Below are 16,964 nucleotides of genomic sequence, written 5' to 3' on the forward strand. Positions count from 1 at the left end.
CGTTTGATTGGATCAGCCAATAGGATTGAAGTTCAATCCTATTGGCTGATTGCATCAGCCAATAGGATTTTTTCTACCTTAATTCCGATTGGCTGATAGAATTCTATCAGCCAATCGGAATTGAAGGGACGCCATCTTCGATGACGTCATTTAAAGGAACCTTCATTCAGCAAGAAGCCGTGGAAAGAAGAGGATGCTCTGTGTCGGATGTCTTGAAGATGGACCCGCTCCGTGCCGGATGGATGAAGATAGAAGATGCCGTCTGGATGAAGACTTCCGCCCGTCTGGAGGACCACTTCTGCCCAGTTGGATGAAGACTTCTGCCCGTCTGGAGGACCACTTCTGCCCGGTTGGGTGAAGACGTCTCCGGGTAAGGTGATCTTCAAAGGGTTAGTGTTAGTTTTTTTTAAGGGGGGATTGGGTGGGTTTTAGAGTAGGGTTGGTTGTGTGGGTGGTGGGTTTTAATGTTGGGGGGGTATTTGTACTTTTTTTTTTTTACAGGTAAAAGTGCTTATTACTTTGGGGCAATGCCCCACAAAAGGCCCTTTTAAGGGCTATTTGTAATTTAGTGTAGGGTAGGGCTTTTTATTTTGGGGGCCTTTTTATTTTGGGGGCCTTTTTTATTTTGTTAGGGGGATTAGATTAGGTGTAATTATCTTAAAAATCTTGTAATTTGTTAATTATTTTCTGTAATTTAGTGTTTTTTTTTCCGTACTTTAGATAATTTTATTTAATTGTAATTAATTGTATTTAATTTAGGTAATTAATTTAATTGTAGTGTAGTGTTAGGAGTAATTGTAACTTAGGTTAGGTTTTATTTTACAGGTAATTTTGTATTTATTTTAGCTAGGTAGTTATTAAATAGTTAATAACTATTTAATAACTATTGTACCTAGTTAAAATAAATACAAACTTGCCTGTAAAATAAAAATAAACCCTAAGCTAGATACAATGTAACTATTAGTTAAATTGTAGCTATCTTAGGGTTTATTTTATAGGTAAGTATTTAGTTTTAAATAGGAATTATTTAGTTAATTGTAGTAATTTTATTTAGATTTATTTAAATTATATTTAAGTTAGGGGGGTTAGTGTTAGACTTAGGTTTAGGGGTTAATAACTTTATTATAGTGGCGGCGACATTGGGGGCGGCAGATTAGGGGGTTAATAAATGTAGGTAGGTGGTGGCGACATTGGGGGCGGCAGATTAGGGGTTAATAAATAAAATGTAGTTGTCAGTGATGTTGGGGGCAGCAGATTAGGGGTTCATAAGTATAATGTAGGTGGCGGCGGTGTCCGGAGCGGCAGATTAGTGGTTAATCATATAATGCAGGTGTCGGCGATGTCGGGGGCGGCAGATTAGGGGTTAATAAGTTTAAGATTAGGGGTGTTTAGACTCGGGGTTCATGTTAGGTTGTTCGGTGTAGACATAAATATATTTTCCCCATAGGAATCAATGGGGTTGCGTTAGGAGCTTTACGCTGCTTTTTGCAGGTGTTAGGTTTTTTTTCAGCCGTCTCTCCCCCATTGATTCCTATGGGGAAATTGGGCACGAGCACATTTTACCAGCTCACTGCTAACGCAAAAGCAGTGCTGGTATTAATGTGAGATGTGGAGCAAAATTTTGCTTTACGCTCACTTTTTTGCGGTTAACGCCGGGTTTGTAAAAACCTGTAATACCAGCGCTGTCTGCAAGTGAGCGGTGAGGATAAACTGCTCGTTAGCCCTGCACAGCCTTTAACGCAAAACTCGTAATCTAGGCGAATATAAATATTACAAATTACTAAAAATTATTTTTCGTAATGAATATTCAGGGAAATTAATTTCCCAGAATATTCTTTGGCTGCACTATTCTGTATTTGTTTAGTTATAAACTGAATATTCTTTAAACATTTACATTAGTTTTCGATAAACAAATATACATGTTCAAAATCTACAGGTGAAATTTCACGTGTAGCTTTATACCTACCTTCTGCGTGATAGAGAACCTAACCTGCTCCTCTTATTCACAGAACCCTGCTGCGCTAATAGGAGGCTTCGTGTGGTCGGCTCCAAGCCTTCTCCTTTAGTGCCGGCACTGGGAGCCGCTGAGCTTAGCTTCCTATTAGCACGGCCGGGATATGTGAAGAAGTATTAACTCTTTAAAAGTAAGTAATATAAAGAAAACCAATGAAAACTGATGAATTATGTCAGTATTTTTTCATTTTCTTTACATTTCGCTGGTGCAATCATTTGGATATTCTTTTCTTATTGCATATATAATTTTATATACAGGTGAAACTCGAAAAATTAGAATATTGTGCAAAAGTTCATTTATTTCACTAATGCAACTTAAAAGGTGATAGTTCAAGCCGTGATTTGTCATAATTGTGAAGATTATGGCTTACAGCTCATGAAAACCTCAAATCCACAATCTCAGAGAATTAGAATATTACATGCAATCCATAAAACAAGGATTGTACATACCTGTAGAATAGATATGTGCATGGCGAAAAAATTCGGTTCGGATCGATTCGGAATTTTTCGAATTTCGGTTCGGATCGATTCGAATTCAGAAAATTTTGAATCGATTCGGTTTGGATTTGTTTCGGATTCATTCGGATTCGAAGAAATTCGGCTGGATTCGGTTCGGAAATTCGGAATTTCGGTATGTGTTAGGTGGGATTAGACTAGTATTATGTACTGTATATTAGGTGTAACCCATAGCAGAGTGAAATAACCTAATATACTGTACAATACTAGTGTAATCCATGGCCATCCGAATTTACTGAATAAATCCGAACTAATTCGAATTTATTCGGTAAATTCGGCAGTATTTTAATTCGGAAATTCGGTTCGATCCGAATCTCCGAATTTTCTGAATTTTCCGAATTTTCCGAATATCCGAATCGATCCGAAACTAATTGCACATATCTACTGAAGAACAATATCGGACTTCTGAAAAGTATAAACATGCATACTGTATGTACTCAGTACTTGGTTTGGGCTCCTTTTGCAGCAATTACTGCCTCAATGCGGCGTGGCATGGAAGCTATCAGCCTGTGGCACTGCTGAGGTGTTATGGAAGACCAGGATGCTTCAATAGCGGCCTTCAGCTCTTCTGCATTGTTTGGTCTCATTTCTCTCATCTTTCTCTTGGCAATGCCCCATAGATTCTCTATGATGTTCAGGTCAGGCGAGTTTGCTAGCCAATCAAGCACAGTAATCCCACGGTCATTGAACCAGGTTTTGGTGCTTTTGGCAGTGTGGGCAGGTGCCAAGTCCTGCTGGAAAATGAAGACAGCATCCCCATAGAGCTTGTCTGCGGAAGGAAGCATGAAGTGCTCCAAAATCTCCTGGTAGACGGCTGCATTGACCCTGGACTTAATCAAGCACAGTGGACCAACACCAGCAGATTACATGGCTCCCCAAATCAACACAGACTGTGGAAACTTCACACTGGACTTCAAGCATCTTGCAGTGTGTGCCTCTCCATTCTTCCTCCATACTCTGAGTCCTTGGTTTCCAAGTGAGATGCAAAATTTGCTCTCATCAGAAAAGAGGACTTTGGACCACTGAGCAACAGACCAGGTCTGTTTTTCTTTAGCCCAGGTAAGATGCTTCTGATGTTGTTTGTTGTTCAGGAGTGGCTTGACAAGAGGAATACGACATTTGAAGCCCATGTCCAGGATCTGTCTGTGTGTGGTGGCTCTTGTGAAAGTCCCCAACACATTTGAATGGCCTTTTCCTGACAATCCTCTCCAGGCTGCGGTCATCCCTGCTGCTTGTGCACCTTTTTCTTCCACACTTTTCCCTTCCACATAACTTTCTATTAATGTGCTTTGATACAGCCCTTTGGGAACATTCAACTTATTTTGCAATTACCTTTTGAGGCTTTCCCTCCTTATGGAGGGTGTCAATGATGATTGTCTGCACAACTGTCAGGTCAGCAGTCTTTCCCATTATTGTGATTCCTACTGAACCAGACTGAGAGACCATTTAAAGGCTCAGGAACCCTTTGCAGGTGTTATGGCTTAATTAGCTGATTAGAGAGGGACACTTTGTGCCTAGAATATTGCACCTTTTCACAATATTCTAATTTTCTGAGATTGTGGATTTGGGGTTTTCATGAGCTGTAAGCCATAATCATCACAATTATGACAAATCACAGCTTGAACTATCTTGCTTTGCATGTAATGAGCCTCTCTCATATATTCGTTTCACCTTTTAAGTTGCATTAGTGAAATAAATTAACTTTTGCACGATATTCTAATTTTTCGAGTTTCACCTGTATATATATATATATATATATATATATATATATATATATATATATATATATATATAACACACAGAGAAAACCCAGCACTCACTTACAAGCTCTCAGCTAAGATTTAAAAGCAAAAATGGAAAGGTTAGTCACCGCATCTGGCCAAATGGGACAAGCTCAGGTACCACGTCAAGGTCCTTTCCAACACCTGAGACCCTAAAACAGCCACACAATGCAAGCTTTCAAATCCAAACAAACTGAAAACAAGGGAAGGGTGCACAGGAATATGTAACCACCCTAGACATATACAAAACACGGAAGGGAACTGCACTCTCATACCGGACCGGGTACACATCCCATGACCCTGCAACATGCTCAGCCCTGGGTGCCACTGGCACTCACAGGAAGCTGTGCTGTCCCCAGAGCCACAAGCAGTTAACCCCAGACAGGTCTGGGTGCAAGAACCAAAGGGAAAATTACAAAACAAATTAATACAACACACAGAGAAAACCCAGCACTCACTTACAAGCTCTCAGCTAAGATTTAAAAGCAAAAATGGAAAGGTTAGTCACCGCATCTGGCCAAATGGGACAAGCTCAGGTACCACGTCAAGGTCCTTTCCAACACCTGAGACCCTAAAACAGCCACACAATGCAAGCTTTCAAATCCAAACAAACTGAAAACAAGGGAAGGGTGCACAGGAATATGTAACCACCCTAGACATATACAAAACACGGAAGGGAACTGCACTCTCATACCGGACCGGGTACACATCCCATGACCCTGCAACATGCTCAGCCCTGGGTGCCACTGGCACTCACAGGAAGCTGTGCTGTCCCCAGAGCCACAAGCAGTTAACCCCAGACAGGTCTGGGTGCAAGAACCATAGGGAAAATTACAAAACAAATTAATACAACACACAGAGAAAACCCAGCACTCACTTACAAGCTCTCAGCTAAGATTTAAAAGCAAAAATGGAAAGGTTAGTCACCGCATCTGGCCAAATGGGACAAGCTCAGGTACCACGTCAAGGTCCTCTCCAATACCTGAGACCCTAAAACAGCCACACAATGCAAGCTTTCAAATCCAAACAAACTGAAAACAAGGGAAGGGTGCACAGGAATATGTAACCACCCTAGACATATACAAAACACGGAAGGGAACTGCACTCTCATACCGGACCGGGTACACATCCCATGACCCTGCAACATGCTCAGCCCTGGGTGCCACTGGCACTCACAGGAAGCTGTGCTGTCCCCAGAGCCACAAGCAGTTAACCCCAGACAGGTCTGGGTGCAAGAACCATAGGGAAAATTACAAAACAAATTAATACAACACACAGAGAAAACCCAGCACTCACTTACAAGCTCTCAGCTAAGATTTTGCTTTTAAATCTTAGCTGAGAGCTTGTAAGTGAGTGCTGGGTTTTCTCTGTGTGTTGTATTAATTTGTTTTGTAATTTTCCCTATGGTTCTTGCACCCAGACCTGTCTGGGGTTAACTGCTTGTGGCTCTGGGGACAGCACAGCTTCCTGTGAGTGCCAGTGGCACCCAGGGCTGAGCATGTTGCAGGGTCATGGGATGTGTACCCGGTCCGGTATGAGAGTGCAGTTCCCTTCCGTGTTTTGTATATGTCTAGGGTGGTTACATATTCCTGTGCACCCTTCCCTTGTTTTCAGTTTGTTTGGATTTGAAAGCTTGCATTGTGTGGCTGTTTTAGGGTCTCAGGTATTGGAAAGGACCTTGACGAGGTACCTGAGCTTGTCCCATTTGGCCAGATGCGGTGACTAACCTTTCCATTTTTGCTTTTAAATCTTAGCTGAGAGCTTGTAAGTGAGTGCTGGGTTTTCTCTGTGTGTTGTATTAATTTGTTTTGTAATTTTCCCTATGGTTCTTGCACCCAGACCTGTCTGGGGTTAACTGCTTGTGGCTCTGGGGACAGCACAGCTTCCTGTGAGTGCCAGTGGCACCCAGGGCTGAGCATGTTGCAGGGTCATGGGATGTGTACCCGGTCCGGTATGAGAGTGCAGTTCCCTTCCGTGTTTTGTATATGTCTAGGGTGGTTACATATTCCTGTGCACCCTTCCCTTGTTTTCAGTTTGTTTGGATTTGAAAGCTTGCATTGTGTGGCTGTTTTAGGGTCTCAGGTGTTGGAAAGGACCTTGACGTGGTACCTGAGCTTGTCCCATTTGGCCAGATGCGGTGACTAACCTTTCCATTTTTGCTTTTAAATCTTAGCTGAGAGCTTGTAAGTGAGTGCTGGGTTTTCTCTGTGTGTTGTATTAATTTGTTTTGTAATTTTCCCTATGGTTCTTGCACCCAGACCTGTCTGGGGTTAACTGCTTGTGGCTCTGGGGACAGCACAGCTTCCTGTGAGTGCCAGTGGCACCCAGGGCTGAGCATGTTGCAGGGTCATGGGATGTGTACCCGGTCCGGTATGAGAGTGCAGTTCCCTTCCGTGTTTTGTATATGTCTAGGGTGGTTACATATTCCTGTGCACCCTTCCCTTGTTTTCAGTTTGTTTGGATTTGAAAGCTTGCATTGTGTGGCTGTTTTAGGGTCTCAGGTGTTGGAAAGGACCTTGACGTGGTACCTGAGCTTGTCCCATTTGGCCAGATACGGTGACTAACCTTTCCATTTTTGCTTTTAAATCTTAGCTGAGAGCTTGTAAGTGAGTGCTGGGTTTTCTCTGTGTGTTGTATTAATTTGTTTTGTAATTTTCCCTATGGTTCTTGCACCCAGACCTGTCTGGGGTTAACTGCTTGTGGCTCTGGGGACAGCACAGCTTCCTGTGAGTGCCAGTGGCACCCAGGGCTGAGCATGTTGCAGGGTCATGGGATGTGTACCCGGTCCGGTATGAGAGTGCAGTTCCCTTCCGTGTTTTGTATATGTCTAGGGTGGTTACATATTCCTGTGCACCCTTCCCTTGTTTTCAGTTTGTTTGGATTTGAAAGCTTGCATTGTGTGGCTGTTTTAGGGTCTCAGGTGTTGGAAAGGACCTTGACGTGGTACCTGAGCTTGTCCCATTTGGCCAGATGCGGTGACTAACCTTTCCATTTTTGCTTTTAAATCTTAGCTGAGAGCTTGTAAGTGAGTGCTGGGTTTTCTCTGTGTGTTGTATTAATTTGTTTTGTAATTTTCCCTATGGTTCTTGCACCCAGACCTGTCTGGGGTTAACTGCTTGTGGCTCTGGGGACAGCACAGCTTCCTGTGAGTGCCAGTGGCACCCAGGGCTGAGCATGTTGCAGGGTCATGGGATGTGTACCCGGTCCGGTATGAGAGTGCAGTTCCCTTCCGTGTTTTGTATATGTCTAGGGTGGTTACATATTCCTGTGCACCCTTCCCTTGTTTTCAGTTTGTTTGGATTTGAAAGCTTGCATTGTGTGGCTGTTTTAGGGTCTCAGGTGTTGGAAAGGACCTTGACGTGGTACCTGAGCTTGTCCCATTTGGCCAGATGCGGTGACTAACCTTTCCATTTTTGCTTTTAAATCTTAGCTGAGAGCTTGTAAGTGAGTGCTGGGTTTTCTCTGTGTGTTGTATTAATTTTTTTGTAATTTTCCCTATGGTTCTTGCACCCAGACCTGTCTGGGGTTAACTGCTTGTGGCTCTGGGGACAGCACAGCTTCCTGTGAGTGCCAGTGGCACCCAGGGCTGAGCATGTTGCAGGGTCATGGGATGTGTACCCGGTCCGGTATGAGAGTGCAGTTCCCTTCCGTGTTTTATATATATATATATATATATATATATATACATACATACATATACATTATAGCCCCTTCCAGTCAAACACCTTGTCATATACCATATACCTTTTTAAAGGGACATTATACACTCATTTTTTCTTTGCATAAATGTTTTGTAGATGATCTATTTATATAGCCCATAAAGTTTTTTTTAAAAATAAATGTATAGTTTTGCTTATTTTTAAATAACATTGCTCTGATTTTCAGACTCCTAACCAAGCCCCAAAGTTTTATGTGAATACCGTCAGCTACCTTCTCCAGCTTGCTCCTGTTTGTGCAAAGGGTCTTTTCATATGCAAAAGAAGGGGGAGGGAGGGGAGTGTCTTATTTCCCACTTGCAGTGGGCTTTCCAGCTGCCTTTTCAACAGAGCCAAACTGAAAGCTTCTAAGTAAGTTTTTAAACAGTTTTATACTTGATTTTTATATCAGTATCTGTGCATCTTATTCTTTATAGTAGTGTCTATTACATACAGTTATATGAAAATGAGTGTATACTGTCCCTTTAACTATTTAAAAACAAAACAAAAAATACACAAGTAATTTTTATCAGATAGTGTACATTTGAGTGTAACACTTTATTTGAATGTATTTATGTTGTGTTTGGCGTACGTTTTTTTTTAACTCTTAATGTTTACCCTAAGCCTCCACCTGTGCTAACCTGACGTGTGCAAAATTAGACTGTGCTCGAACGAACACATTTATTTTCAATTTGTAATATGCGCACAAGTAAAATAATAGTATAACACATTTCACAATACACAGACTGTTTAGTCATGTCTACAAAACAAGCCCACTTACCCTCTAAAAAAACAATACAGAGATACCCATAATTCCATGTGTTTAGTGGCTGACCTATCTAGTAGAAGTAAAATTGTTCAAAATGTAAAAGGGCACTAAAAATAGATCTAATCAGTCGAATGGAGGAGAAACATTTGTTGTATTAAAATGGTGTCTGGAAATAGACTTTATCTATCGAATGGAACACAGATATGTGTCCTATAAAAAATGTTACTCAAATGGCCTATGATTAAAATGCTACATATACTAATTAAAAAATAGGACTTGAAACTCTAAAATAGATTCTTTAGGTAAAAAGAAAAGTAAAAAGATTGGAAAAACAATATTTATAGTTTAGGTAAATGCTATATATATTGCCCCATCTCTTTCTTTAATGCTCTTTACATAGTAAATAGATTATGCTGTACAGTATATGGCTTTCAGGGCTTTTAAGCAAAGTAAAACAAAAGAAACTAAACCTGACTTAAAACACAACTTGGTCCAGCCCTCCAACCTACCAATCTACCAACTATTCCACGACGGGCACTGTCGTACACAAGCTGACTTATGCAAAACTATGGTCCACCTTTCCACAAATGGTTCGTCTATTTTCAAATATGTCACACAATCATCCCTAACTCTAAACCACACTCTAACTAACACATTTTGATGAGGTAAAACCTACAACTGACCTACATACAGGCACCCCCGTATCATAATCCTAATCTAACTCCCAAAATTAACCAGCATCCACACCTTAACCTGAAGCCCCCCATACCCCCCTAGTTTTCACTCTTCCCCTTCCCCCTTTCCTTTCTATACCTTGCCTTCTCTTCCTCTCTCATTCTTCTTACCTTTATAACTGCCAGACGATCCTTATTGTGCGTATTATATGGTTATTTATTAGTCACTGTCAAATCACGATCCAATATATCCAGTACCTAGCTCTAAATTATCTCAACAAACTTTTCCTGTACGTACCCCTCTACCAGTGAGGTGCAGTGACGTCAGAGGCTGGTGAGGCAGTGGCAGGATACACCTTCATTCTTTAGATATCCTTTGTTGAAGAAATAGCAATGCACATGGGTGAGCCAATCACATGAGGTATCTATGTGCAGCCACCAATCAGCAGCTACTGAGCATATTTAGATATGATTTTCAACAAAGGATATCAAAAGAATGAAGACAATTAGATATTAGATGTAAATTGGAAAGTTATTTAAATTTGCATATGGGTTTCATATGGGTTTCATGTCCCTTTAAATGGTGTCTTGGAAAACTGGTCAACTTAGTAAACATCTGATTTTAGTCTAAAGGATTGTAACTGAAACTCTTGCCAGATAACACAATGCTTGCTCTAATTATGAGATCTAGAAATCCATGCCCATTAAAATATGTTTAAAACATACTTTTTACTTTAATGCTGCAAATTATGCTTATAGATTCTTTGATTACATAAGGGATGAGAGTCAGAGGGGGAGGAAGAGAGACAGAGAGAGAAAGAGACCATGGGGGAGAACAACACATAAGGAGAGAGATGGATAGATAGAGAGAGACACACACACACACACACAAGGGGGGGGGGGGGGAGAGGGACCACTGCATTTTAAAGTAATAAAACAGCAGAGCTACAGAGAGTTCAGAAAATTAGTCTATAATTTAGTGTGAAGTACAGAGGCAAGCTGCTAAGTTAGTGGGTGTAAAGTTTGAGTAAACAAAATACAAAAAAGACCCTGCTGTAAAAGAGTAAACAAACACTAAACCACATTCATTAAATTATCATTTTCACTAACAGAATCCCTATCAGTAAAATCTTACTTTAATAAGATGTGGGTGAAACACTGCTCTCTGTGCCTCTCTCTTCCTGCTCTGTAAGGATTCAGGAAGTGACAGTAGCACATTCCACTGCACTTAGAGGGGAAGAACAGAACTCTCTTTTTCACTTTAGCAAAGCTGGCAGCTTCACAGGACAGCAACAAAATATATGAAAGTTGTTTTTTTCCGTTTTTGTTTTGTTTTATATGATTTAACATCCAGCCCCAACCCTATGTTCCACTTACTAATGCCTCTCGCTGGATTGGTTCAGCCCAAATAGGACTGCCTCAAATAAGCAGTTAATGGGCCATGCAATGATCTTAACCACTTGCATCCAGTAGATGGCGCAGCATGTTGTGTAATGGTGGGCAGACCTGCTTGTGCCTCTTCATTGCACAACATATAGCTGTGAGAAAAAAAAATGCTGGGAAAAAAAAATTACATTTTTTTTTTAAAGCCAATAAAAAAATATATATTTTTGCCCATATGAGAGGTGAAGCACTGCCTCACCTGCCTCTAGTGACTGCACATCACTGCCCTCTACCAATATGTACCGTGTTATTCTTCCACGATCTGCAGAAACATTCTAAGAAGAAAGAGACTCTTATATTTATTCTATGGCCCCTATTTATCATGGTCTGGCGGACCTGATCCGACACTGCGGATCAGGTCCGCCAGACCTCGCTGAATACGGCGAGCAAAACGCTTGCCGTATTCAGCATTGCACCAGCAGCTCACAAGAGCGGCTGGTGCAACGCCGCCCCCTGCTGACTTGCGGCCAATCGGCCGCCAGCAGGGGGATGTCAATCAACCCGATCGTACTTGATCGGGTTGATTTCCGGCGATGTGTGTCCGCCTGCTCAGAGCCGGCGGACAGGTTAGGGAGCAGCGGCCTTTGGGACCGCTGCTTCATAACTGGTGTTTCTGGCGAGCCACACGGGGCATCAAGCTCCATTCGGAGCTTGATACATATGCCCCTATGAATGTACTATGATTGATGCAACTTATTGTTGTTTTATTCCCTGAAAAATAAATAAAAACATTTAAATGAAAAACACAACTCTGCCAACCATGATTATCTCTATTGCTATAGTACTGATGTATCAGGCTCCCAGAAGGTCATGACATACTTGAGTCAGTGAGGTATGGGGGTTGCCAAAGTCAATCTGCAGCAAGTTTCCCACAAAGGGCATTGGAGTTGGGCCTGGGGGGTAGTGAGTCCAGGGCTTCCTGCGCTTCATGAAGTCCAGCAGAAGAAGACATGTGGTGAAGATGACACCCAGAACAAGGACATTGTATACAGATGCAGAGAGACCTGGCCAGGCATCAGAGATCTGCCTCATGATGTAACCTGGACAGAAGAGAGGACACTGGGTCAACACAACCGTCAGAGAGGACAACTCAAGATACCCAAGAATCTGAACATACATATTGGTCCATATAGCGTAAATCACAGTATGCATCCTCTATTCATGTCAAATTGCTGGGTGGGGGGGAGAGGGGGGAAATCATTAGGAGATTTATACAGCCTTCCCTGCACCAAACAGTGCGGATCACCATTCTATCAATAACAAGTTGCATAAAATAACATAGGGAATGGCGAAGCTAGAGATGCTGGTGTAGCTAGAGATGCTGGTGTAACTACAAAGGCTGGTGTAACTAGAGAGGCTGGTGTAGCTAGAGAGGCTGGTGTGACTACAGAGGCTGGTGTAACTAGAGAGGCTGGTGTGACTATAGAGGCTGGTGTAACTACAGAGGCTGGTGTAACTAGAGACGTTGGTGTGACTATAGAGGCTGGTGTAACTACAGAGGCTGGTGTAACTAGAGAGGCTGGTGTTACTACAGAGGCTGGTGTAACTACAGAGGCTGGTGTTACTACAGAGGCTGGTGTAACTAGAGAGGCTGGTTTAACTAGAGAGGCTGGTGTAACTACAGAGGCTGGTGTTACTACAGAGGCCGGTGTTACTACAGAGGCTGGTGTAACTACAGAGGCTGGTGTTACTACAGAGGCTGGTGTAAATAGAGAGGCTGGTGTAACTACAGAGGCTGGTGTTACTACAGAGGCTGGTGTAGTTAGAGAGGCTGGTGTGACTACAGAGGTTGGTGAAACTACTGAGGCTGGTTGACTACAGAGCCTGGTGTAACTTGAGAGGCTGGTGTAACTAGAGAGGTTGGTGTAACTAGAGAGGCTGGTGTAACTACAGAGGCTGGTGTAAATACAGAGGCTGGTGTAGCTAGAAAAGGCTGGTGTAACTACAGAGGCTGGTGTAGCTAGAGAGGCTGGTGTAACTAGAGAGGTTGGTGTAACTAGAGAGGCTGGTGTAACTACAGAAGCTGGTGTAACTAGAGAGGCTGGTGTAACTAGAGTGGTTGGTGTAACTGGAGAGTCTGGTGTAACTACAGAGGCTGGTGTAACTACAGAGGCTGGTGTAGCTAGAGAGGCTGGTGTAACTACAGAGGCTGGTGTAGCTAGAGAGGCTGGTGTAACTACAGAGGCTGGTGTAGCTAGAGATGCTGGTGTAACTACTGAGGCTGATGTAGCTAGAGAAGCAGGTGTAACTACAGAGGCTGGTGTAGCTATAGAGGGTGGTGTAACTACAGAGGCTGGTGTAACTAGAGAGGATGGTGTAGCTATAAAGGCTGGTGTAACTAGAGAGGCTGGTGTAACTACAGAGGCTGGTGTAGCTAGAGAGGCTGGTGAAGCTAGAGAGGCTGGTGTAACTAGAGAGGCTGGTGTAACTACAGAGGCTGGTGTAGCTACAGAGGCTGGTGTAACTACAGAGGCTGGTGTAAATAGAGAGGTTGGTGTGACTACAGAGGCTGGTGTAACTACAGAGGCTGGTGTAACTACAGAGGCTGGAGTAACTAGAGAGGCTGGTGTAACTAGAGATGCTGGTGTAACTAGAGAGGTTGGTGTAACTAGAGAGGCTGGTGTAACTACAGAGGCTGGTGTTGCTAGAGAAGCTGGTGTAACTACAGAGGCTGGTGTAGCTAGAGAGGCTTGTGTAACTACAGAGGCTAGTGTAGCTATAGAGGCTGGTGTAACTACAGAGGATGGTATAACTAGAGAGGATGGTGTAGCTATAGAGGCTGGTGTAACTAGAGAGGCTGGTGTAACTACAGAGGCTGGTGTAACTAGAGAGGCTGGTGTAGCTAGAGAGGCTGGAGTAACTACAGAGGCTGGTGTAACTACAGAGGCTAGTGTAGATACAGAGGCTGGTGTAACTACAGAGGCTGGTGTAACTAGAGAGGCTGGTGTAACTACAGAGGCTGGTGTAACTAGAGAGGCTGGTGTAACTAGAGAGGTTGGTGTAACTACAGAGGCTGGTCTAACTAGAGAGACTGGTGTAACTAGAGAGGTTGGTGTAACTACAGAGGTTGGTGTAACTACAAAGGCTGGTGTAACTAGAGAGGCTGGTGTAACTACAGAGGCTGGTGTTACTACAGAGGCTGGTGTAACTAGAGAGGCTGGTGTAACTACAGAGGCTGGTGTAACTACAGAGGTTGGTGTAGCAAGAGAGGCTGGTGTAACTAGATAGGCTAGTGTTACTACAGAGGCTGGTGTAACTACAGAGGCTGGTGTAGCTAGAGAGGCTGGTGTATCTACAGAGGCTGGTGTAACTAGAGAGGCTGGTGTAGCTACAGAGGCTGGTGTAAATACAGAGGCTGGTGTAACTAGAGAGGCTGGTGTAACAACGGATGCTGGTGTAGCTACAGAGGCTGGTGTAAATAGAGAGGCTGGTGTAGCTAGAGAGGCTGGTGTAGCTACAGAGGCTGGTGTAACTAGAGAGGCTGGTGTATCTAGAGAGGCTGGTGTAACTACATAGGCTGGTTTAACTAGAGAGGCTGGTGTAGCTGGAGAGTCTGGTGTAGCTAGAGAGACTGGTGAAGCTAGAGAGGCTGGTGTAACTAGAGAGGCTGGTGAAGCTATAGAGGCTGGTGTAGCTGGAGAGTCTGGTGTAACTACAGAGGCTGGTGTAACTAGAGAGGCTGGTGTAACTACAGAGGTTGGTGTAACTACAGAAGCTGGTGTAACTAGAGAGGCTGGTGTAACTAGAGAGGCTGGTGTAACTACAGAGGCTGGTATAGCTAGAGAGGCTGGTGTAACTAGAGAGGCTGATGTAGCTAGAGAGGCTGGTGTAACAACAGAGGCTGGTGTAACTAGAGAGGCTGGTGTAGCTATAGAGGCTGGTGTAGCTGGAGAGTCTGGTGTAACTACAGAGGCTGGTGTAACTAGAGATGCTGGTGTAACTACAGAGGCTTGTGTAACTAGAGGGGCTGGTGTAACTACAGAAGCTGGTGTAACTAGAGAGGCTGGTGTAGCTACAGAGGCTGGTGTAACAACAGAGGCAGGTGTAACTAGAGAGGCTGGTGTAGCTACAGAGGCTGGTGTAACTACAGAGGCTGGTGTAATAGAGAGGCTGTTGTAGCTATAGAGGCTGGTGTAACTAGAGAGGCTGGTGTAGCTAGAGAGGCTGGTGTAGCTAGAGAGGCTGGTGTAACTACAGAGGCTGGTGTAGCTAGAGAGGCTGGTGTAACTACAGAGGCTGGTGTAACTACAGAGGCTGGTGTAACTAGAGAGGCTGGTGTAGCTAGAGAGGCTGGTGTAACTAGAGAGGCTGGTGTAGCTAGAGAGGCTGGTGTAACTACAGAGGCTGGTGTAGCTAGAGAGGCTGATGTAACTAGAGAGGCTGGTGTAGCTAGAGAGGCTGGTGTAACTAGAGAGGCTGGTGTAGCTAGAGAGGCTGGTGTAGCTAGAGAGGCTGGTGTAACTACAGAGGCTGGTGTAGCTAGAGAGGCTGGTGTAGCTAGAGAGGCTATTGTAGTTAGAGAGGCTGGTGTAATTAGAGAGGCTATTGTAGCTAGAGAGGCTGGTGTAACTAGAGAGGCTGGTGTAACTAGAGAGGCTGGTGTAGCTAGAGAGGCTGGTGTAGCTAGAGAGGCTGATGTAACTACAGAGGCTGATGTAACTAGAGAGGCTGGTGTAGCTGGAGAGTCTGGTGTAACTAGAGAGGCTGGTGTAGCTAGAGAGGCTGGTGTAACTAGAGAGGCTGGTGACACTATAGAGGCTGGTGTAGCTGGAGAGTCTGGTGAAACTACAGAGGCTGGTGTAACTAGAGAGGCTGGTGTAACTAGAGAGGCTGGTGTAGCTAGAGAGGCTGGTGTAACTAGAGAGGCTGGTGTAGCAAGAGAGGCAGGTGTAACTAGAGAGGCTGGTGTAGCTAGAGAGGCTGGTGTAACTACAGAGGTTGGTGTAACTAGAGAGGCTGGTGTAGCTAGAGAGGCTGTTGTAACTACAGAGGCTGGTGTAGCTAGAGAGGCTGGTGTAACTAGAGAGGCTGGTGTAGCAAGAGAGGCAGGTGTAACTAGAGAGGCTGGTGTAGCTAGAGAGGCTGGTGTAACTACAGAGGCTGGTGTAATAGAGAGGCTGTTGTAGCTATAGAGGCTGGTGTAACTAGAGAGGCTGGTGTAGCTAGAGAGGCTGGTGTAACTACAGAGGCTGGTGTAGCTAGAGAGGCTGGTGTAACTAGAGAGGCTGGTGTAACTAGAGAGGCTGGTGTAGCTAGAGAGGCTGGTGTAGCTAGAGAGGCTGGTGTAACTAGAGAGGCTGGTGTAGCTAGGTGTAGCTAGAGAGGCTGGTGTAACTACAGAGGCTGGTGTAGCTAGAGAGGCTGATGTAACTAGAGAGGCTGGTGTAGCTAGAGAGGCTGGTGTAACTAGAGAGGCTGGTGTAGCTAGAGAGGTAGGTGTAACTAGAGAGGCTGGTGTAGCTAGAGAGGCTGGTGTAGCTACAGAGGCTGGTGTAACTAGAGAGGCTGGTGTAGCTAGAGAGGCTGTTGTAACTAGAGAGGCTGGTGTAGCTAGAGAGGCTGGTGTAACTAGAGAGGCTGTTGTAGCAAGAGAGGCAGGTGTAACTAGAGAGGCTGGTGTAGCTAGAGAGGCTGGTGAAACTACAGAGGCTGGTGTAATAGAGAGGCTGTTGTAGCTATAGAGGCTGGTGTAACTAGAGAGGCTGGTGTAGCTAGAGAGGCTGGTGTAGCTAGAGAGGCTGGTGTAACTACAGAGGCTGGTGTAGCTACAGAGGTTGGTGTAACTAGAGAGGCTGGTGTAGCTAGAGAGGCTGGTGTAGCTAGAGAGGCTGGTGTAACTAGAGAGGCTGGTGTAGCTAGAGAGGCTGGTGTAACTAGAGAGGCTGGTGTAGCTAGGTGTAGCTAGAGAGGCTGGTGTAACTACAGAGGCTGGTGTAGCTAGAGAGGCTGATGTAACTAGAGAGGCTGGTGTAGCTAGAGAGGCTGGTGTAACTAGAGAGGCTGGTGTAGCAAGAGAGGCAGGTGTAACTAGAGAGGCTGGTGTAGCTAGAGAGGCTGGTGTAACTGCAGAGGC

The 16,964-nt window shown here is 44.2% G+C and overlaps 2 protein-coding genes across 2 annotated transcripts in view; one reads left to right on the plus strand and one right to left on the minus strand.

Moving 5' to 3' along the window:
- Positions 1-16,964, minus strand: part of LOC128666644 (cytochrome P450 2D15) — a 236,422-nt gene that overhangs the window by 185,662 nt on the left and 33,796 nt on the right. Inside the window, exon 2 of the mRNA XM_053721351.1 lies at positions 11,711-11,931. Within this exon, the coding sequence (XP_053577326.1) occupies positions 11,711-11,923 (213 nt within the window). The 5' untranslated portion in view covers positions 11,924-11,931. The remainder of the gene's footprint in view (positions 1-11,710; positions 11,932-16,964) is intronic.
- On the plus strand, positions 13,092-16,017 carry LOC128636425 (collagen alpha-2(I) chain-like). The gene is made up of 4 exons (XM_053689440.1): positions 13,092-13,099; positions 13,198-14,083; positions 14,408-14,933; positions 15,017-16,017. The coding sequence occupies exons 1-4, from the start codon at positions 13,092-13,094 to the stop codon at positions 16,015-16,017; spliced, it is 2,421 nt and encodes an 806-aa protein (XP_053545415.1).

Source organism: Bombina bombina, chromosome 7, assembly GCF_027579735.1.
Source record: "Bombina bombina isolate aBomBom1 chromosome 7, aBomBom1.pri, whole genome shotgun sequence".
Lineage (NCBI taxonomy): Eukaryota > Metazoa > Chordata > Amphibia > Anura > Bombinatoridae > Bombina > Bombina bombina.